Consider the following 23375-nt stretch of genomic DNA (forward strand, 5'->3'; position numbering starts at 1 on the left):
AGAGAGATCTGCCAACGCTTCAGAATTTCCTTCAAGGAGGTAAATGCATGCAGAGGTTAGGTCTAAATTCAGATGGTAAGAGCTCTGGTTTAAGTTAGTTTGTAGAACATCTTAACACCCCCCCCCCCCCGGTTCATTTTCCAACCTCTGATGATTTTCTAGCCAAACCCCTGAGCCTCCAAGATCCTAGGGATGGTCCTAGCCCCTGTCCAGGCTGGAACAGCTATGCCACGCTATTGGCCTGGTGGTAGAGGCAACAACACTGATTTGACCCACACCCAGCACAGCACCTCAGGCAGCTCTATGTCTCTCCTGTGATGGTTTCAGGGCCACGCACATCAGGAGTGCACTCACCCCAGCCCACACCTCCAGCTGCCCAGCTCAAAAACACATGGCAGGAGGTGCTACAGGAGAGGAGGTGGCAAGGCAGGAGCATGCACACAGGGGAAGGGTAATTCTTAGTGCCAACAGGGCAGTTCATGGGAAAGCATTCATTCTGTTCTCCTGGCCAGAAGGTGAGGTTGGCCCTGAGGAGGTGAATCTGCCCAGGTCTGCACTGCTCCTGGCTGAGGGCAGCATACCCAGGGGCTCAGCACTGGAGGAACACAGCCTGCAGCAGCTGTAGCGTCCCCAGCTGTGAGAAGCCTAGCAGGATGGCATCACTGCTGCCAAGGGGAGGGATGTTGACCACTCCCAATGCTGGGAAGCCACAGCTGCCCCACTTGGATGATGACTGGTCCCATCCTGCCAGACACAGGGGTGACACTGCCAACACCCAGCAGCCCCATTAACTGCCTGCTGGTTATCCATCCACACGTGGACCTGATCCCTTCTCCTGACCACAGCAGGTATCACAGTCCCGTGCAGCCCCAGGCTGACCTGGGAAAACACCTATACAGCTCGGATACTAACCAGACATCTCCTTATATACACAAGCAGGGTGGCACATGGCTCCAGCAGCGTTAGTAGGTGTAGCCTTTGCCATAGAGTTGTGGGGGGAGGCTCCCAAGGTCAGGCAGGTAAGCAGTGCTCTCGTCCAGGTGAGACAGAGGCACTGTGTCCTCCTCGCTGACCTGCCGCTCCAGCTCTGCCTTCAGGGCTGGCCTCTGGTTGTCAGGGAAGGCCAGAGAGAACAGGGCCTCGGGCTCACACACAAACTTGTAGACGTAGCGTTCCCCCGCCACCTGCAGGGAAAAGGAGAGCAGAGGATGCTGCCAGCCATCACCTCCTTACCCAGTTATCCCCTCCAATGTCCTGGGTCTGGAAGAGAACATCCCCCACCACACAGGACCAAGACACACAGTGGATCTCTCACTGATATCAAGCCTAGGCTGATCATGCATCCTTATAACTGTCTAAACTCAAGCTCTTCTTACTACTGAAATAATACAAAGAGGAACCATCATTTCTTTATGTCATTCCTGGCCTCAGCTCCTTCATGCTGCCCTCATTTAGCTGCTGCAAAGGATGGGTGAGGAATAGGCAAAAATCAGTGGAGCCCTGGTGCACCTGCAAGGCCTCCTGGCTCTGCCAAAGGGACCATCACAAGTGACACAAAAGCTCCAGCTGCTTTGCAAGCTCACCTTCTGCATGATGCCTTTCTCGTAATAGTAGCGAAGGGAGCGGCTCAGCTTGTCGTAGTTCATGGCTGGCCTGTTCTTCTGGATGCCCCACAGCCTGGCTACCTGCAGAATAAAGCCACAAAGCACATGAGTGGCTGTGAACACAAAGAACACCATCCAGCTGATCGTCTCTGGGAAAAGAGGAGCACAGCACATGGAAGCATTGACAGCGTTTCGGGAGGAAACTCGAACTACAGCACGGGCCTCGGCAGTTCCCAGTGCCTGCAGGACATGAAGAATGGGGAAAACATGGCACTGAGGGACACAGTGGGCACAGTGGGTGTGGGCTGAGGATGGAATTGAGGTCTTTTCCAACCTTAGCAGTCCTATGATTCTATGAATCATCATTTATCAGGGAGAGCAGAACACACACTGTAGCACAGAGACCATCTCCTTCGCCATTGCCTGCAGCAGCTGCTCCCCTTGAGCCTGCAGAGAAACGAGAGGGCTTCACCTCTTCTGGCTCAATCAGTTTGAACTCCATCCCTCTTCCAGTCCAGGCAATGAAGTGAGAGTTGGTGGGGTCATCCAATAGAGCCACAAGAAACTGCCAGAGCTGGAGAGACCCCCTCCGCTGGTATGGGGGTCCCTCCCGGTACCCTCCGACCTCCTGCTTGATGTCACCTGCTGAGAAGGACAAACAAAACCTTTTCTCAGGCTTAAATACAGCCACAAAGGGAGCGTATTTCACAAAAGTTTACCCAGAATATTTCAGTTCACATAAAGCAAAGCAGCAAATCCTTCCAGAGGGAGCTCAGATGCGCTTCGCTATTAAGCGTTACAGTCACTAAAATCTGCTGCTAAAAGTGCTCAGGGTACCAAAGAGCTGCTCATGAATCACAGCTATCGTGCCCTGAGCAATGCAGGCAGTGGCCAAGTCTGGTGGATAATCCCATTTAAAGAAGTTATTCTTTCTCCAACCTTCAAATTTCTCTGGAACGACGCAGACGTCATCAGCAAAGGGCCTCATCTGCTTGTCATAGCTGCAGCCTGGAAGGGAAAAGAAAGCACAAAGGGGTCAGATAGGGCAGCGTGAGCACTGTGCAGCACAGGGAGGAGACAACAGCTCCCAGCAGCACCCGCTTGGGGTGCTCACAAAGGGCAGGTGACAGAGAGGTCCCTTCTTACAGCCCGGCTACCCCACAACTGCTTCATCTTCACTGCATCCCAGATCACGGATTGAACTGGTTTATCTCAGCAGTGCTACCTAGCTTCCTGCCCTTAACATAAGATCTGGGGTGACAGGCTCAGTCCAGACCTCTCCCTTATCTGAAGCTTAGTTTAAGGTAACCACGCACTCTGGTGCTGTTTTTACAGGTCAGGAGGCATTATGTTTTTGGCTTTGTTTGTTTTTTTTCTAGGGGTACTACGAAGATATTAACAGAGAGCAGCAAACATTCAGGTGGTGAAATAGTATCTTCCCATCAAAGTAGAGCCAAGAAAACACAAAGATAAAAATAATTCAAATCCAAAACCAAACAAATTTTTTTCCAGATCTCTGTGTAGCATGCATTGCTGCCTGGGCACTGCAATTTATATCCTATCTTGTTTCTGGATCCTGCATTTTCTGAATCAAACCCCCTCTGGATGGGGAGCTGTAACCAGGCACTCTGAGTGGATGCACCCCGTGGCCTTTGTACTCCCATGTAAAGCCATCGCTGCCCACAGATATTTTGCTGATGCTGAGGGCAGAAGAATGCTCTGAGCTCACGTTATTACAATCATAAACCACTCTCAAAGAAACATTCTTCTGGGTTTGCCCATTTTCTCCCCATCTGCCCAGTGGGACCCAGTGAAAGCACAGTATCAGGAGGGGCACAGCGTTCCCTGCTCTCACAGGAGCTTTTAGTGATGGATTTATGTCTGCTAAAAAGGAACAAATTCAAAACAGTCATTAAAACGTTGGGAAAGCAGAAGGAACATTCCCTCCAGAGCAGTGCATGGGGTGAGTGCTCTCAGGGCAGTGCATCTTCAGACAGAAACAAATAAGATTTCTCCCTTGTGGAAAACAAGAGTTACCCAGTTGCTCTGGTACATGGAGAGCTCTTCCCAGAACTATCAACTTGATCTCTGTTGGTGATCCTCTGTGATCTCTGCATGCCCTGCTCCTATGGGAAGCAGCAGGTGGAGGCTGGCTCTGACAAAGATCCACACTGAGCTCTGTGCTATGCCCTTGGGACAGACCAGGTTGTGGGCAACCATCATGCTTTAGTGGTAAGATTTTAGCTCTGCTTGTCAGCAGGCAGCAGGTTTATCTCACACAGCAAAGGGTCCTTCTGCAGGGAGCAGTGCTCACATTTCCAGCAGCCAACAGCAGCTGTGGGTATGAGGCAGCAGCGAAAGGTGATCCCAGTGCCTCCATTTTGTGAGTGAAATCCCACTGCCTCCACTCAGAGCAAAGAAACAGGGCCAGGAGGGCACAGAGCATCACCTCATAGTGCAGCTCCATAGTGTTATCCCACAGCACCATCTCACAGTGCAGCTCAGGGTCACCTCTGCTGCAGAGACCTTAGGTGGATGTTCCCTACTGGCTCTGAGATATCAGATTCCTTCCTTTCTGCTCTTAGTGGTAGAAGAGATTTTGGTACAATTCCTTCTATGCTGATCTCATGTCTCTCCCTCTCTGACAGCCTCCACATTCCCTTCAAGAGGGAAAAGTCCCTTGGAGGAGAGGGAAAAGGTGTTCCCTGCTTCATTTCTAATGCCTTCAACGGGAAACTTCGGCACCCAGTGCTGAAGTTCACTGTGCAGAGCTCTCCAACACAGTAACCCATCTGGTTAAGGTCTTCTATACAGGCACTGCTACAGTCTCCAAATGCCTGCTGAGGGATGTGGGATTGCTCCAAGATTCACTTTCTGACGCCTCTTGTGATCAAAGGGATAGGCAAAAAGTGAGGGGAAAAAAGGTCCTCTTAACATAATATGCATCATCCTCCAGCTGCAGGGAGCTAAGAGGAAGCTTATCTGCTTGAGCCCATCATTGCATTTGTTTGCACCTTTGCACAGATGAGTTATCCAGCCCACAGACCTGGGCAGCACAGACCAGAGGAGGCTCCTGTGATTCCTTGACACTGGGACAAACAGTTCCCTTTGAATCATCTCTTGTTCTGTGGCAATGCATTGCTACCAAGGTGCAAGTGAAGCTTAGAATGCTTCTAGGGCTGAAAATGAAGCAGAGGGACAAACCCCAACTCCAGTTTCTCTGCCAGTCCTCTGGGAGGACTCTCACCTTTAGGGAGTCACCCTTGGAATCCAACCAGAACCATCAGCATTACCTGACCAGATAAAAATATATCTAAGAGTGCAAGATTCTGTCCAAACCTTCCAAATGCACTGGGCTGGGCAGGGACCCAAGTGGTTTTTAGAGTCTGCAGCCAAGAAGCCAGTTTTGGTTCCATTAATACAAATGAAATCAGCAGTGTTTATTAACACAGTAATCCAGCCTGGCTCAGTAGGGCATGGCGTGACCATTTTCCAGGTTTTTAATTACCTACAAACACAGGGCCCCATTCTCACAGATTCAGTTTGTGATGAAAGTGATCCCACGTGCCCACATTGCTCTGGAAAGGCAGTGGGAGGAACAGAAATCCAGATCAGACCTGACCAGAGAGGCTGGGATGTAATGATGAGCACAACACAGCAATTACTGGAGCAGCTTCACCAGAAAGCAGTGGGCAGAGAGAACACTTTTGAAGTCAGAACGGGTTTTTCATCCCATCAAAAACCAGCTGTTGTCCAAAGGCACTCTACTTCACCATGAGGAAAGCATTTGACCTCCAGAGCTACCAAAACAGCCTTGAGAATAAGCCAAGCTCTTCTGGGTTAATTCACGAATTGCAAAGCCTCCTAACAAAGGCTGCTTATTATATTTGCAAGTGAGTAAAAAGCATGCCTTAAATCTAGTCTGAGTGGGGTTATCCCAACCTTCGTGCTCCTGTATCTTGTTTCCAATCTATCAGAAATTCCTTCCTGGAATATTTTACAGAAGGATGCCCTGATCTCCTCTTGGACACACCAAGCACCCAACCCTGCTTGCATTCCCCACTACACATCCACCCTCCCAGCTCCTGAAGATGAAAAAAAAAGCACAATTTGAAAGGTCAGAACCCATCTTCAATAGATGTTCACCCACAGGCTTTGCTCATCCCAACCAATGCCACGGCCAGAAGGAGTTCCCACCTGAGTCATACATGTAGTCCACCTGCTCCTGCTTGACGACCACGGCTGCTGGGTACTGGCAGCTGCTGCCTGCCTGCTCGTACTGGGGGTCATGGAACTCCTGCTTGAAGCCCTGCAGGGGGAACTGGAGGCATTGCTCAGACATGGGATGCTGGTAGGCAATGGGGTCATCCCGGGCCATGCCCTGGGAGGAGGGGAAGGAGCGGCACATCTCCACGGGTGGCTGGTAGGCAGAGCTGCAAAGAGAGGAGAGGTTGTGGGATGCTTTCCTGGCTCTCTGAGCTGGGTCAGAGGGCCTCGTGCTGCTTGTTGTGAGGGCAGGGAGCCAACCCTACAGTGGGTATTTGCAATGGCAGCGACACAGCCCAGAATTTGCAACACCTGATGAGCTTCATGTCAGACTTCCCCTTCAAACCCCAGGCAGCAGCTGTGGGTTCCAGGTGCTTTAAGCTGGAAGCTCAACATTTGGGTCTGGTTTGTTGAATGGTTGTACTGGAAGACTCTAAAGATATCTGGTTCCACTCCCTCTGACATGGGCTGGGTGACCCATAGCAGCTCAGGCAGCCCATCCATGCCCACGTCCAGGGATGGGCACCCCCAGCTCAGGGCAGCATAGCCAGCACCTCACCACCCTCTGGGTAAAGAATTTTCTCCCCACATCTCACCTACATCTCTCTTCTTTTTATTTCAAGTCATTCCCCCTCTCATTTATAAGCATCTCTCAAGCACAGGAGGGCTGCAATGAGGTCTCCCTCCGAGTCTTGTCTTCTCCCTCAACCTTTCTCCATAGCAGAGGTGCAGCAGACTCTGAGCATCCTTGTGGCCTCCTCTGTACCCACCCCACATCTTTCTTGTGCTGGGGGGCCCCATACAGGCAGAGCTGTGGGGCACAGTCCCCTCTCTGCCCTGCTGCCCCTCCTCTGCTGAAGCAGCCACCACTCCTTCCCAAACCCAAACAGACAGAACCAACTGTGGCCTCCTCCTCCATTTGCAGCTCACCTGTTTTCAATGAGGTATCCACAGCTGGACGTGGGGTGGGGTGGCCCTGCTGGGGTCAGGAAGCTCCTGTCCTGTCTGGGGAACTGCTGGAGCGGTGACTGGATCGGGGTTCCTGGGTCAGGGGACTTGATCCCAACTGGTCTGGGTTGATCATAGGCACTGGGAAAGTCAAACAGATATTGGATCACCTCTATACTATGGTTGTGGAGCACTCAGTATTGTTCTCAGCAGCACAAGGGAGGAAAAAGAAAAAACCCAAAACAACAGCCCTGATCTCACAGTGGCTCTGAGTTATGCCATGCACTGGAGATACTGACCCCTGTGTGATCTGTGCTGCAAATCCATACCACACTTCCCTCCCCCAGGTCAGGTTGTGGTGATAAGAGCTCATCAGATAAGGCAGCAGCACTCAGTTTCCCAACAGCCCCTATCCCTCCCCATGCAGCTGCTTTACCTGGCATAAAGGCACTGCTCGCCATTGCGATACTGGAATGGCTGCTTGTGGTTGCAGGACAGTGTGGGGTCCGAGGAGGGACTTTGTGGCTCCTTTTTAATCTTCGCAGGAGGACTGTGAAAAGCTACTGAGGGGGGAGAGGTGGGAAAATCAAACTGAAACTCTTCTCATTTATGGAGAAATTCCCGAGGGGTTGAATGCACGCATCCTATTTTTCAACACATGAAAGCAAAGCTTTGCATCAGGCAAAATTTCCTTCTGTTGGCATACTTGTTAAACATGTCTTATGGGTAGCATCACCACACAACACTGCATTAAGTTATAACGCAATAATAAGGCACCACACTGTGGGTTTCCTGATCCTATGGCTTGTCCTGCATGAAAGTAAGTGTGAGGCTTCGGTAGACAATGAGCTGAGGGCTTTCCATGGGAAAATACAAATTGCATCCTATGACATTCATTGCAGCCTGGTGACTTCCTGTAATATAACTCACACACCTCACACAAGAAGCATTTCCAGAAGCACAACTGATTCAGAGAGCTGGAGGTCCTGTTCCAGAAGAGCTGCATCACCACTCACACAGAAGATTACCTGACTTTAAGTCTCTGTTTCCACCAAACCCACCTCCAAGCTGGAAGAGCAGACTGCAGGTCCTCTCAGCAGCCTCCCTCCTAGCCTATAACAGGAGGAATATTTCTGGGCTGGTCAGGATTTCATGAATAACAAACGTGGGTTGCAGTTCACAGTGCCAGGATGTGGGTAGCGTTACTTCTCATGCTTAATTAAATCCAGCAGGGAACACAACTTCCTCCACCGATTCCCCTGGAAATCTCACCCTGGCTTAGGGATGTGGTGAGCATCTTCTGCCTCTGGGCTCAGCTGCTGCTGGTAGGAGGCTATGGCACTTAGGAAGGAAGAGTAACTCCTAAGAAGTACCCAGGTTTGTTTGTACAAACCAGGGAGAGGTCATTCTCCCAAATGAAAGCTAAAAGCCCTTCCCTGTGCTCACTGCACTCCCTTTGCCAGTTTCCTCCCACCTTTTTGAGCTGACATAACCCTGCTTTCAAGGAGTGGGACATCCAGAGCTGTGATTGCTTCCTGACTCAGCTGGTGCAAGAGCCTACCAGGGGAGATGCCTTGCTTGACCTACTTTTCACTAACAGGGAAGGACTAGTAGGGGATGTGAAGGTTGGAGATTGTCTTGGCCAGAGTGACCATGAAATGGTGGAGTTTGCTATTCTGGGTGCCGTCAAGAGGGTGACTAGCAAAACTATTACCTTGGACTTCCAGAGGGCAGACTTTGACCTGTTCAGGACACTTGTTGCAAGGGTCCCTTGGGACTTGCTCCTGAAGGGTAAAGGGGTCCAGGAAGCCTGGATGCTCTTCAAGATGGAAATCTTAAAGGCACAGGAGCAGGCAGTCCCGGAGTCCTGTAAGTCAAGCCGGAGGAGCAAAAGACCAGTGTGGATGAACCGGGATCTTTTGTTGAGACTCCGAGAGAAAAGGAGAGTCTATGTCCTCTGGAAGATGGGTCAGGCTACTTGGGGTGACTACAGAGAACTGGCCAAGATCTGCAGGCAGAAAATTAGAAATGCTAAAGCCCAGCTTGAAATTAGGCTGGCTACTGCTGTAAAGGAGAACAGGAAACCCTTTTACAAATATATTAACAGCAGGAGAAAAACTAAGGAAAATTTCCCTCCTTTACTCAACGAGGCAGGCAATATAACCACAGATGATAAGGAAAAGGCTGAGGTTCTCAATGCCTTCTTCACATCTGTCTTTAATAAACAGGACAGTTATCCAAATGGTACTTGCCCTGACCTGGAAGTCTGGGACGGGGTGCATAATGCACCCCCTGTGATTCAAGCAGAGACGGTCAGAGATCTTCTCCTCCATCTGAACTCCCACAAGTCCATGGGGCCAGATGGGATCCACCCAAGGGTGCTGAGGGAGCTAGCAGAGGTGATTGCCAAGCCACTTTCTGCCATCTATCAGCATTCCTGGTTATCTGGAGAGGTCCCACAAGATTGGAGGCTTGCCGATGTGACTCCCATCTTCAAGAAAGGCCGTAAGGAAGACCCGGGGAACTACAGGCCTGTCAGCCTGACCTCGGTATCAGGGAAAGTTATGGAACAGATGTTATTGAGGGAGATCACACGACACATGCATGGCAATAAAGGGATCAGACCCAGCCAGCACGGGTTCACCAGGGGCAGGTCGTGCTTGTCCAACCTCATCTCCTTCTATGACTGGGTGACCAGACAGGTAGATGAGGGAAAGGCTGTTGATGTAGTCTACCTGGACTTCAGCAAGGCCTTTGACACGGTCTCCCACAGTATTCTCCTAAGGAAACTGGCAGCCCGTGGTGTGGACAGGTTCACTCTTCTCTGGGTGGAGAACTGGCTGGAGGGCCGTGCCCAGAGGGTAGTGGTTAATGGAGTTAAGTCCAGCTGGCGTCCTGTTACGAGTGGTGTCCCCCAAGGGTCAGTTTTGGGGCCCATCTTGTTTAATATCTTTATTGATGACCTAGACGAGGGAATTGAGTGTACCCTCAGTAAGTTTGCAGATGACACAAAGCTGGGAGGATGTGTCAAACTGCCTGAGGGTAGGGAGGCCCTTCAGAGGGATTTGGATAGGCTGAACAGCTGGGCTGAGCAAAATGGGATGAGGTTCAATAAGACCAAGTGCCGGGTCCTGCACTTTGGCCACAATAACCCCATGCAATGCTATAGGCTTGGGGCAGAATGGCTTGAAGAATGTGGAGAGGAAAAGGACCTGGGGGTGTTGGTTGATGCTCGGCTCAACATGAGCCGGCAGTGTGCCCAGGTGGCTAAGAAGGCCAACAGCATCCTGGCCTGTATTAGAAATAGTGTAGCCAGCAGGAGCAGGGAGGTGATCATCCCCCTGTACTCAGCTCTGGTACGGCCGCACCTCGAGTACTGTGTTCAGTTTTGGGCCCCTCACTACAAGAAGGACATTGAGGCCCTGGAGCGTGTTCAGAGAAGGGCAACAAAACTGGTGAGGGGCCTGGAGCACAAGTCTTATGAGGAGCGGCTGAGGGAGCTGGGATTGTTTAGTCTGGAGAAGAGGAGGCTCAGAGGAGACCTTATTGCACTCTACCACTTCCTGAAGGGGGGTTGTGGTGAGGAGGGGGTAGGCCTCTTCTCCCTGATAAGTAATGACAGGACGAGAGGGAATGGCCACAAGTTGCGCCAGGGAAGATTTAGATTAGACCTCAGGAAGCATTTCTTTTCTGAAAGAGTGGTCAGGCACTGGAATGGCCTGCCTAGGGAGGTGGTTGAGGCACCATCCCTAGCGCTGTTCAAGAAGCGTTTAGATGAGGTGCTAAAGGACTTAATTTAGTAGTTGGGTAGAGATAGTGATAGGAGGATGGTTGGACTAGATGATCTTATAGGTCCTTTCCAACCTTATGAACTTATGAACTTATGTGATTATAGTTTAAAGGGTGGAAGGTCACATCCTGAGCTGTGACCAGATCATTTTGCTGGATTTGTTTCTGCACTAACCCGTGCCACAGGAGCACCAGCCATGCCTCACTGGCAATTACTATGTGCACCAGCAAGCTGCTATAGCAAGAGGGCTGAGGAAGGGGCTGCTGCTTCTTACCCTCAGTACAGGATGTTCTGGCCACTTCTTACTGCCAGCACTTCCCCCACCCTGCTCCAGAATTAGATCTCAGCAAGAGGGGGAAAAAAATAAGCCCACCAATCTGACTGCTGGTCTGCCTTGGGATTCAGCCCACTCCAGGAAAGCATCATGCCAGCACCCAGAGGGATCCAAGCAGCCTGACAGAATCAGTGTAAATAAACACATCCATCAGGGGCCAGGGCCTCAAACTGCTTTTGGCTCCCACTCCTCCCTGGGGACAAGGGGCTCCCATGGGCAGCCCTGAGCTTCTCTTCCCAAGAGTAAAGGGATAGACAGAACCCATCTAAAAAACACGGATACATTAGCTGAGTCTGCAGGAAAAAATAAATAAATAGAAATGCTCTGCCCAGGACACTGAAGCTCCATTGAAACCTCAAGCAGTGAAATGTGCTGGGAGCAGCCCACTCCTTCTGGCCCCTGCTAGCTGGAACGGGCGATCGCATTACAACTGGCTCATTCATTCAGAGTGAAACATGGGAGCAGCCCTCCTCTCAGTTCTAGGTCAAAGAGAGGAAGAAACAAGCTGCATGACTCAGAGAGCACACCCAGAGCCAAATCGGGAAGGAGGGAGGAGAGTTTCATTTTGGTTTTCATGGGGAAAAGTGCCCCAAGCAGAGAGGAGCAGAGATGGGATAACACCACAGCCAACTGCAGTGGTTGTAAATGAACTTCCCTGATCTCAGCGAGCTGCCCAGAGGATGGAGTAGCTGCTGTGCCATTGGCATTTAGGCAGGAGAGGAGCAGGAATTGCTGCACAGCCATGGGCAGAAACTTCCAGCCCCAAGCTGGGACCTGTGCAGCCCTTACCCCTCTCCAGGATGGATGCAAATAGTTGCAATGCGCTTTGCACACTCTGGTACAAACAGAGCTATTTTCAACACATGTTTTCAGTCCCTAAGGGCAGCAAAATGTGATCCTAGCAGCACCAGCTCATGTGGGTGAGCAGAGCCCTAAAGCATCCTCCCCCCCAGGACATACAGCACTCAGAATTCCACACACAGCTCAACTCCTTTCACTCTGGGATGAGCAATAGCACAAATTCTATCTTTGATTTACCATCTTAACACACCTTATAAGCTCTTCAGGATGCCTGAAGAGCTTATACTCACACTCACACCCTAAAACACATCCACTGAATGAGCTCAGCATAAGGTTTGGTAGTTCCAAGCACACAGATATCTCTGCATTGTGCAAAGTGGGGACACCAGGGCTTCATTGTCACAACAAAGCAGGAACTAGCAGAGCACTTCAGCCTCAGTATCTGTGTTGCATCTGCGGAGTCGTTTGGGGTAAACGGATCTTGAAAACATATCCAACCCTTCTCCCCCGAGGTGCACACCCACCCCACACCACTTACGGTTTTCTGAATGGAAGTCAGGCACAAATTGCTCATCACTGTCTGGAACCTGAGCTGCCAGGGGGGGGGTTGGGGAGGGAGGGAGGGAGAGAGAGAGAGGAGAATTAGATTTGGCACTTTGTATGGTGTAATTAACAGTAAGGTAGAAATCATTCTATGCTGGAAAGATCTGAGCCTTCCATGGGGAGGCACTCCAGTGACTGAGGGCAGCTTCCCTTTGGGATTCATGAATCCAGCTCCACTGCCTGCAGAGTTACACCTCACCTTCCTTGGAAGCAAAAAGGGCAACAGCATAAGTTTATCATCTTGAGGTTCACTTTTCCCAACCATTTAGCAGAGGAAACGTACTGACCAGCTGGTGGGTTTGGAAAGGATGTGCCAAAGCTGCAAGGAGAGCAGAAAAAAACCCTACACCTTGGTATAGGAAGGATCCTTTCAGCAGCTCCAGCAGCAGGGGATAGCTACTAGTAGGATAGGCAATTTGTAGGTGAGCAGAAAGACAACATTTAGGAGGAAAATAGCAATACTCGGAACAAGATACTACTGAACAACTTCAGCATCTCACTAGCAGCACGAAGTTTGGGCTTAACATCTCCCTCAGCCGAAATGCAGAGGCTCATGGCACAAAGTCCACAGCACAACGAAGGAAAGAGTTTGATTGCAAGGTGCTCAAGTGTGTCTCTGGCAGATTAACGTTCCAAAAAATCAAATGCTTTCGTAGTCCAGAGTGCTACTGCACACTGTTTTGACACAAGAATGCTAGGATATCTAACTGGTGCTGCTTTGTTTGTTGTAGTTACCAGCTCTTGTGATTTCACAGGCGTCAGCCACACATGTTCTCCTTCACTTCCTGCATCTCCCATTTGCCAAGAGCAGCATTCTTAACTTCACCCTTGCACTTCCATACAGGGAACGATTCCTTCCCGTTATCCAAGCAAAAATACTCCTGATCCCCATCTTTGGTGGGGGGTGTGCTCTGCTTTCCTTAGCTCGGGTGCAGCTGAGCTGACATCCCACAGCCCTCACTGCACAGCAGCAGAATCTGAAATCTGGGAGGAATCATCTTGGGGAGAGCCTTAACAGCAGCACATGCCTGTTGCAATAATATTTTATCACTTCCAACTATTACTTTTATGCCCCTTTAACTGCAGGGAAGGGAGAACCTGCAGCTCATGTCACAAAAATTGCTCACAAATGATACTGCCACTTCACTGCAGACCTGGCTCTGGATATTGCAGCACGAACAGGAGCCTGCACTTAGCTCTAAAGCGATGCAGTCAGAGTAAAGAGAGATGAGGAATGGAAGCCCACTAATCTCAGTCACGTGAAGCCAAGATAGACAAGACATGCCAAAAATAAACCTCAGGGAATAATCCTGTGCTAACGACGACTAGCTGAGCTCCTCTCAGTGCAATCCCTGCTCCTTAAAATAACTGCTGTGATGGCTAACGGGAACCACAAACAACAAAGGGAGGGGGACAGAAGCAAACCTGCCCAATTCATTATGTGAACCACCTTCAAAAAAGTGACTCAGAAGAGCCTGAGCCGAGGTTGAATCCTCAGCTTAGTGCTCGTCGCTTTGCTGACAACTTCATTCCAAGAGCACTTCTGCACAGTCACCAGCTGCCAGTGTCACATCAGCACTTGTGACAGATTCTGGATGCATATGACCTGTATAAAACCTTCCTATTTTCTACACGCAGTAGTTGTTATCACAGGGCGTTTTCTCATAAGCATTTCTCTCACATTCATTCTGGAGGTTTAATATGAGAACAAGGATAAAGGAAACAGAAGATCTGTTGGCTAAGTCAGACAAAACAGACAACGACAGAACGGCCTTCAACAGATTTTTGTTCACTTCTACTCTAACCTCTCAGAAATAACCCATCACTCAAAGCCACTTCTGAAGCCTTTCATGCCATACTTTAACAGCCGTTATTTCTGGGCTTTACCCTCTCATTTCATTTTGTCCCCGTTAAAATCTTGTCTTCTCAGCTCTGAAAATTCATTAGTAATTTCAAGAAATCTCCGCATGTCCATCAGAAAAAAAAAAAAGTCATTATGTTTTATGAGGTACTGAGCACTGCAGGCACTGTTGTTTTTTTTTGTGTGTGTGATTGCAGCATGAAAATCAGGTAATAGGAAACCCAGAGCCCCATCCTCAGCTGTGGGATCTCAGCAAGCTTTGGGATGCTCCACAACTCAGCTGCTCCCAATGGAAAAATGAAAGCACAGCACGTCACTGCTGTGTGCATCGTGAGGAATAACTCACAGAAAGCAGCACAGTTTCTCGAATTATTTGAGTGAAAGGCATTACAAAGCTACAAAAGTATTCATAAAGAGAGCAAGAAGGGGGGGAATTTCATCTGACAGGTACAGAGAGCAGAGCTGTTAGGACAACCCGAAGCTCCTTCCCTCCTCAGAGCTACTGAAGAGTTCTTCCTCCATGCAGAAGGTACTCAGTAGGAAACATAATGTTGTGCTGCTGCTTTTCTTCTAAGGTTTGCATTATAAGCCATGAAATACTTCAATGACAGTTCCCTTTTTCCCCCATCCACTGCTACGAGACCTCAGTGCAACCTTCCCTCCACCTGAGGTGCTTACTGTGGAACATCCACCAGCAGCACAGTGGGAACGGATTCATAAGTGCATACAAATTTTTTGGATTAACGTTTGAAAACGTTACCAAACATTAGAAAGCTCAAAATCGAAAGACCGGACTACAACTCTGACATAAACACCGCATGGGCTGCTCAAGGCTTTTGAAGATTTAACAGAAGTCAATCCCAAGCAAGCGTGCACCTTTGTCAGATTCAACAGAGATGACCAGCGATTAAAACCTGGATTCCTGCTCTAAATTAGTAGCGTTTCTACCTCAGAACAGCCTCAGTTAATTCCTATTATACCCTTACAATCCTCACCAAATTCTACCTGGTCGACAGCATTTCACACCAAATTGAAAAGAACACAAGTTATTCCGTTTCTTTTCTTAACGGTTAAATAGTTGTTAAGTACCGATATCACAGTAAGCACTCTCCCACTTATCAGACGTCTGTACTTAAGGAAACGTTTTCAATTCCTCTCGAAAATCGATCATCTGAAGCACTGAAAGAACAAGTTCACTATCTGCTTAGAACTATTCTCGCTTGGAATTAACGGCACTTCCCAACACTTGAGGCTTTCTCTTCCTTGAATTCAAGAGGCAAAACAGTTTAGATACGAATGTAGACAGATGAACTCCAGGAGGGTACTTCCAAAGAATTATCTTCCCAAAGAAAAAGCGTTAGGAAGAGCATCCCCTCTCCCAAATTAAAACAAGAATTCATTGTTTGTTTAAGAAAATATAAATGTTTTGGTAACTAACAAAGATCAGCGACAAATTAGCATAAAATCAAACCGTTTACAAGTAGAGGCTGAAACAAAAATTGTAACCGGGAAAACGGGCTGGCGGCCAAGTTCCATTCATAAGCAAATACCCAGCACAATAGTGTGATTCATGCTGCTTCATTTACACAGCGCAGAGGTTGGCAAGCCTGAAAAAATCCTCAATGTTTGGAGCTGGGCAAACAAAGCAAAGGAACAGTACAAACACCAAAAAGACAAAGAAGCGAAAGACGAAGAAACCAAAACAGAGCGAGGGGGAAGGAGCCTACCTTCTGTCAGCCAAGTCTCCTGGAACTGGCTCAAGTCCTGGAAGAGGTCTGCACGAAAAGCGAGAGGTTTCCTCAGTGGAGCGCTGGGGAAGGGACAGCGGGATGCTCCAGCGGGGAGATGCCGGGCGGGACGGGGAGGTGGGGGCGGAGGCACAGGGGGGAGGACCTGGTCCCTGCCCAGAGCCTTCCTCAACCTCCCCTCCAGCCCACTCCCCCCCTCTTTTTACCTTCTGAATCCTGCGCCGGCAGCAAGCCCGGCTCCATGGGGCTCTTCCCAGCGTCCGTCGGAGCCCGGCATCCGGAGCCCGCATGGCCCGGCGGCGGCTGCGAGAGGAGCGGATCAGCTCAGTGCTCGGAGCGGGGGCTGCCCTGAGCCCCCCCCAGGCCCATTTGAGCCACTACTCACCTGGGGGAAAGTGAACGGCACCTGCTGGTCCACGTACCCCTTCATCCTGCCGCCCGGGCGCTACCTCCGCGGCCGCGGAGCTGCCGGCTCTCGGAGGGCACCTGGGGGAGGCACAGGGGGAAGGCTACGAGCGGGCCGGCAGCACCTGCTGAGGGCGGGGGCTACGGGTAGGGGTTACAAGCGGGACACCCCCCACCCCACCGCACAGAGAAATAGAGGGCTGGAAGAGCCGAGACCCCAGGGAAGCTCCAAACCGCTCCTGAAACTTCAGTAAACGAACGGGACCGAACTCCCCCCGCGGTCCCAAGGACGGGCCCCGACCCTCCGGCCCCACACCTCACCCGGTGGCGGCTCCCGGCCCATGTGGGGCCCCGCTCGGCCCCGCCCGCGCGGCCGTTCAGGCCGTTGAGCGCCCGGGGGCGGCCTCCCATTGGCGCATCGCCGCCTTCACGAGCTCGGCTCCCCGCTCCTTTGTTTCATTGACTTCGTGAATGAAGCCCTGGGCCGGGGCACGTCCACCAATCGCAGCTCGAGGAGGGGAAAGTGGGTGTGGCTTTATCCGCCGGAGCCAATCAGAGCGCAGCGCTCCGCTGTTCATTCAAGGACGGAGCGCCCATTCATAAAAAAACTCTGGAAGTTCATTCATGAAAGGCTGCGGAGGAGCCCGGAGCGCTCCGACCGAGCACGCTCAGCCTGCACTTTCAGCCTCCTACCCAGCGCGGCACACGACAGGGCCTGCCAGTTCTCACCCACACTGCAGTCATTTTCTAACAGTCTTGAGGTTATTTTCAGCCCTGTTCCGGGGAAGTTCTTCAAGTTTCAACAAGATTTGGAAAAATCTCACTCATGCATCTGGAGTTAGAATAATTAAAGCCCTAGCAACCAAAACCAGTTTTACTCTTTGCTGTGCATGAAGGGACAAGAGCACAAGTTCCTCCTAATTCCACATAGAAACTGTACATCTTTGTCATGCTTTCTCTACAACCAGTGCAATCTGCATGACATCCTTATGATGGAAGAACAAGAATACGTATACCACATCCCCAAATATTACAAGTGTGTGGTTAAACACAGCTCTGGGAACTTAAATTTGACTTGAGAAAGCCTATGAAGCACACTAGTTAATCTTCTGACTTTTCAGTTTTGCTGAGTTAGATTCTGTTTGCATGTCTTGTAATGATTTGTTCGAGCAGTTGACTTTAATCTAATGCTGTTGGAAAGCTACAAGAGAATATGTCTCCCAGTTAGACTGCTGTTATGCAATTTATACTTCAAGTGTGCTGCAGAGTCTGTGGGACACCAGATACCCATGCTTTGCTTTGCACTTTCTGCTATACAGGTCATTGCAAAATTGCTGTTTGACTCTTGGTTATTAGTGCTGCATTTCCTGGTTAAGATATAACAGAACCTTTGTTATTTCAGATCTGATTTCAACATATGGCTGTGCTCTGAACCAGACGGGATTTTCTACTGTAATATTTGCTTGCTTTATCATGTTCTAATTTCCAATGGGCAGAGATAGAACAGTGGCAGAGGCCTTATGTCTCTGCATGGTTGTCTTCTCACTTTTTGATCTCTGTAACACAAAAATAACCTTTCTTTACTGCTATCGAGCACATAGGTGCAGAGATACATTTAGAACAGAGTAGAAGCAGACCTGCAGTTCTATAAAAATAAACAGCTGGGTGAAGAGCTCAGGTTTCATACCATCAGGAGTGAGTTCAGCCATTCTCCAATACTCTGTTGTTCCCTGAGTGGGGAGGTTATGAATAAGGTGCTGAATCTACTCTTGAGCTGTTGATATTGGCCGTCTTCATCCGGTAAGTTGATGCAATATGTGAGAGAATGCAGATCCTGACCCAGGAAACACTAGCTAGTGTTTCTGTGTCATTCTAAATCAGCCTTGTGAACATCACAGCTCTGTGGATTGCTGCTCATGCTGCAGCATTTTGCTTGCAGTCTTTGAGTCTTGGGATTTAGAGTCCTTTATTTTGCAAACTGCAACATAAAAATGAACTAGAATGAATGCAAAGAACTATGTCACCTGATTTCCAAGAGGAATGCTTGGCAGCATCCCCATCACAACTCACTCTGAGACAGAGCATGAAATAAAGGCTGTGCCTAAGGAAATCCAAAAGCAAAGCTGGCATAATGGGTCCACATTCCTAGAAAAAGGGTGGAGGTGACTGGCAGACACAGGTGATTGATCAAGGTTCGAAGAGCACAGTGTGCTTTCTTGCTAGGAGGTAATTTTTATTATCCCAAGCACAAATATTTCAATTGCAAGGATGACTTTGGCTTTTCTGCAGCCTTGCAAGAGTGGGAGCAGGAGTTATTCACTTATCTGAATTTCACGTTTTAATTTAACAGTGTTATATGGGAGTAATTCAGCAGGAGGTTTCCACTAACCCATCGGGCTTTGCTTATGGGACTTTCCATGCCTCACTTATTTAGGTGACTTCTATAGTATATGCACTCCCAATGTGCAAGGAAGCATCTGGGCAGGTTTCTTTCATTCTTGGGGTGGTTTTACACATAACACAGAATCTGGAGACAGCAGTTTCCTATAAGGTCTTCTGAACAAAATGTCCCTTTTAAGTATTCATGCCAGCTACTTTTTATAACGTTCAGAATGAGAGAAGACAGCTCAGGCACTTTGTCTGCAGGAAGGAAGCAATTAAATTATTAGCACTTTGAGAAATTAAATGATATAACTTATGGCAGAATAAGTTTAGCAAAATGTTATAATGTAAGAAAACAATTAAAAAGAGTTATATAAGGTTGGGTGGCTCCTTTATTGTGATAGAGTGGGCAGTTAATTGATTGTCATCTTGCTATAATGTACCAGAACGGTTGTGACAGCAAATAGAGAAACTTGTGCTCAGAATCTACGGAGATGGATTGTAGAGAAAGGAGAATGTCTTCCAGGAGAATGGATGAGAGCAGCAAGCTGTCTACGTACCTCCATTTCTTCCCCTTGTATCCTGTGGGAAATGAAGTAGAGAATTTCCTTGCCCTGTTTTCCAGCTCCCAAGGCCAGGTGCTGCAAGGTCGCACCTAACCCCTCCTCTTACAGCAATGCAGAGAGCAGAAATGATTCAGAATGGAATCCCCCCAAAGGAGACAAGCATGGAGGTTGCTCTACCAGCTCTGGCAGTGGTGCTGGGCAGCTTTGCAAGCAGCTTGCTCCTTCCTCCTGAGCATGCTAATGGATTAGCAAACACTGCTGGATTGCTCAGTGTCACCCACAAAAGTTCTGAAGACATTTGCGTCCGCTTACACCAGCCCATTGCACTTGGTTTAGCACAGAGAAATGCACACCTTCTGTCCTGGAAACCACCTGGAATAGAAACTATGTCAGAGCACGTGAGATGCAAATCACCCATAGTGCTGCTCTGAAGAATCCTCTTCAAAGATTTCTAAGGTAACTTTGTGCTGAGATGTTTGCGGGCTTCATGGATACCGAGGCTACATCAAAAGTTGGTGTTCCAGAGTGCTGAAAGTGACAAGAAAAGGGAAGGATAACACTGTTACAATGGAGGTTGTAGTATTTATTACAGCCCTTGTCTTCTTGCACCTTAGTTGCACTAATTGCAGAAACGTTACCACGGGAAAGCATAAACTGGTGGAATATTGACATGGTCCATCACTCCTTGAAGTGACATAGATTTGAGGCTGGAAGAGGGTCAGCCTGGGAAGAATGATGCTGAGAGAATCCTGGATACATGGAGCCTGTATTCAGCTAACAGTAGTTTTTTGCTGGGCACCTATGGAAATGCCTGCCTTAATTACTGGCCTGTGCTTCTAACAAATTGGAACTTAAGATTCCCAAACTTTCTTCCACAGGGGATAAAACAACAGCATGAAGCATTAGAGGATGAAGGGTCAGCCTCTGCAAACTCTACTCTCTCCTTTTCTTTGCTCCTTTTCTCAACCATGGCCAACAACAAATTCCTGCCCAGATTATTCTGCTCAGTTCTGTCTTGAAAATAGTGATGTGGTTTCATCTGCTGGGGGATGACTGGAGCTGCAGGAGTGGGGTGGCATGTGTGGCAAGTGGGAGACTGTCAGCAGCTGAAATGGGAAAGGACAAAAGCAACTGAGCTAGTAAGGAGGAAAAGGAGGTGCTGGTCATTAGCAAGCACTTAATTAAGGCAGGAGAGCAGCACAGACTTCACTTGTGGCTGCACAGAGCTGGGGTAGCACAGCAGACATGCAGCTGTTAGTAGGTACCAGCAACTTGCCCCATTACAGCTGAAGTAACCACCAATAAAACCTAATCAATGAAATCCCTTTTAAGCTGGTTGGATCAGTGACCCAGAAAATAGCTCCCCTGCAGAAAAGGAAATGATAGTCTATAAAGTGAGAAGTCAATGGGAAAAATCTATTAAAGCGACTGAGCTATCAGGAGACCTTTGGTGTTAACTGAAACCTTTTGGAAAGAAGCCACAAAACTTGCAGCAGACTTTTAACCCTCCGGATCCTGCGGTGGCAGAGGAGCCATCCGTCCTGCTGCAGTCCGGTAGAGGGCAACACAGACAGCCCGGCTCCCAAACTCTCCCGTTGGTGGGGCAGTGCTTGTCGGATGGAAGGGATGCGGGGGGAGCAGCTGGGGGGGGGGGGGGGGGGGGTCAGGCGGTCATATTGCACTGGGAAACTGCAGAGCGCCCACCAGTGTGGGCAGTGATACCAGCGAGCACAGACCCAGTGCCTGGTTCCCCTTGCAGATCTTTGAGCTGGTTTTCCCCGGTGATCTGCAGCACACCCGGAACCCTCAGCCACTTTCTGTGTGCTGACGTTGGCCAGCAGCCCAGCGATCAGCACGGCATCTCCTGCCTGGGGCAGTAAGGAGGCTGAATGTGGTGAACCTAAAAGAGTGTAATGAAGTAAAGGATTTCTTGGCACCCAAATTTTACAAGACCCAGAAAACTGCAGTGGAAAAAAAGGATATATATATATATTTATATATTTGATTTCCCATTGAAGCCTTTTGGTCTCAAAATCTTCTCTCCTTTGTCTGTCTTTGGACAGCAGTAATTGTTTGTTAAGGCTGGAAGACAGAAAGCTCTGCCTTGCTACTGCCTCTACTCAGGGAATTGCTCTCTTTTGTCAGAAACTAAGCAGGGATCCAAAAAATGTGGGGATATGGTTAAATCACAACAGTGGAAACACATCTTGATAGACATTGACCTCCTGAAAATCTAATAATTCAGATTATGGCATACACTGAGTTCTAGCTAAGCTTAATTTGGCTCAATGAACCTGCAAAGTACTTTGCAGAAAGTGTTAGATCATCCCCCATCCCCACTGACTACGAACAAACGAGGAGAAAATCAGCAATGCAAAGTAAGTTGGGAAAATGAGATATCCGGAGCTATATTGTGATCAGTTATCAGACTTGATTCTTGCACATAGTTCACAGTAAGGAAGCCAGCACATACACGTGGAAGCAGAAGTGTCAGATCCATTTCCATACACTCAGTTTAAAACCTACTGGATGTGCTATAGCACATCTGCCCCCCTGGGCCCTCAGCCCTTCTGTTGTCTCTTTAGTTGGTACTTCTGACTTTCCTTCCTTTCTGCTTGGGTTTAATAAAAATAAAGGCTTTCAAGCACCAGGAGACAGGGTGAAAAACCTTTTCAAAAGCAGTAAGAAAATCCTTAGAATTACAGTGTAAGAAAACATTTTCTAAAGCAGCTGCCTTGGATCTGGGATGTCGTAGAGCTGTGGGAGCTGAGATTCTTGTCTGCCTGCACTGAGAGTGATATTAAAACTCCACTTTCTGAAAGAGGCTCCCACTTTATCAGATTCTACCTTGTTTTCTTTATAAACTGTTTAGTCCTGGTGCTTGGCCAAGCTTCCTACTTGCCAGCAAGATTCCTGCGCTCAGTGAGGGGAAGAAGTGAGTCATCCCTTCACAGCACTCCATGTTTTCTGAATGGAGCCCCATGGGACCTGCCTCATGCTTTGCCAGCCAAACTGGCATGTGGTGCACTGCAAGTCTAAGTATACACAAATACAACATGCTCTATATGAAAATTGCTATAAATTCGCCTTTCCAAAGCTGTTTTGATTCAGCAAGTGTGTGTCATTTTTCTCGAAGGCTCAGACGTAGGGGAGGGGGAAATATTGTTTGGCTTTAGGAGGCTTCCACTTGAGATGGGTCTGAGTTTGGTGGTGCCTGAGAAATGCTGCCAGCTCACCCACCTCTCATGGATTGGCAGTGGCCTTGAGCATGCCAGCATGGGCACATATCAGATATTCAGCCCAGCAGAGCTGGGGCTCAGAGCTGTTCCAGCTCTCTCCTGCCTTGCAGTACCTGTGATGCTCTGAAATGTGGTGTTTTAGGTGTGAGTGGGCTGTGAAACCCAGTGTCCATGATGTCCTCATCTCAGAGTCAACCTTTGTGCCTCGTAGATGAAGGTGTAAGTTTTAGAGCAGGGAGTTCCAAAACCTGGGCATGAGCCCCTGGATCCCAGGAGCAGCAGCCCACGTGTGCCCTTGCTCCCTGGGAGGAGCAGAGGGAGCAGAACCGTGCTATTTCCCATGCCTGTGTGCTAAGAAACGTTTCCAGTCCTTCCCTCTGTGTGCACCAGCTACACCCCCATGGTGTACCTGGCAAGATGCTGTGCTGGGAGGGACAGAAAGGTACTGCTTGGGCTGCTTCTCGTTCCTGTTCTGTGCTCCATTTCCCATCTCTAAGATGGTAAGGCACGAGTCCCCCCAACTCATTTATCTCTCATTCCACCTTTGTGCTCTTCCTTGGGGGTGCCCCTTCCATCAAACCCCATGCACTGCAGATCTCCCTGTGCAAAGACAACCCCCCATGGCTCCTCCTGTTTACTCCAGCAAAGAATGAAGTGATTAATGGGACCAGAACATCTCTTTTCTCCCCAGGATCCACAGAGAGGCACAGCTGAATAAATACTCCATGTTATTATGGGCTGCTTGGTTGGGAGTTAAACTACAGGTAGCCAAGAGCACTGCCAAATGTATTTATTGCCACACTCTGCAACCAGTAACAATCCCACAGA

General features: G+C 49.0%; 1 protein-coding gene across 3 annotated transcripts; it reads right to left on the minus strand.

Moving 5' to 3' along the window:
* Positions 1-690: 690 nt before the first annotated feature.
* On the minus strand, positions 691-16399 carry ETV4 (ETS variant transcription factor 4). 3 transcript variants are annotated; one of them, XM_065749984.1, is made up of 11 exons: positions 16341-16399; positions 16162-16258; positions 15935-15982; positions 12282-12335; positions 7255-7381; positions 6801-6959; positions 5802-6037; positions 2544-2612; positions 2077-2246; positions 1584-1685; positions 691-1184 (listed from the first exon to the last, which is right to left on the minus strand). In XM_065749984.1, the coding sequence occupies exons 1-11, from the start codon at positions 16383-16385 to the stop codon at positions 963-965; spliced, it is 1329 nt and encodes a 442-aa protein (XP_065606056.1). In that variant the 5' UTR covers positions 16386-16399; the 3' UTR covers positions 691-962. The 3 variants fall into 3 exon arrangements, with proteins under 3 accessions (XP_065606056.1, XP_065606055.1, XP_065606057.1); XM_065749983.1 differs by having other exon boundaries at positions 2077-2249; XM_065749985.1 differs by having other exon boundaries at positions 2077-2249; positions 15935-16017.
* Between the last annotated feature and the right edge of the window lie 6976 nt (positions 16400-23375).

This window comes from Cyrtonyx montezumae, unplaced genomic scaffold, assembly GCF_038088225.1.
Source record: "Cyrtonyx montezumae isolate F1298 unplaced genomic scaffold, pur_monq_1.0 scaffold_61, whole genome shotgun sequence".
In the NCBI taxonomy this organism is placed as follows: domain Eukaryota; kingdom Metazoa; phylum Chordata; class Aves; order Galliformes; family Odontophoridae; genus Cyrtonyx; species Cyrtonyx montezumae.

Excerpts from the sequence above, each read along its gene's own strand:
- ETV4 (XM_065749983.1), bottom strand. The coding sequence starts at position 16,385 with ATGAAGGGGTACGTGGACCAGCAGGTGCCGTTCACTTTCCCCCAG. Across the intron at positions 6,960-7,254 it reads GAGCAGTGCCTTTATGCCAG|TGCCTATGATCAACCCAGAC; the intron begins GTAAAGCAGCTG and ends TGACTTTCCCAG. Across the intron at positions 2,613-5,801 it reads GGACTACATGTATGACTCAG|GCTGCAGCTATGACAAGCAG; the intron begins GTGGGAACTCCT and ends TTTCCCTTCCAG.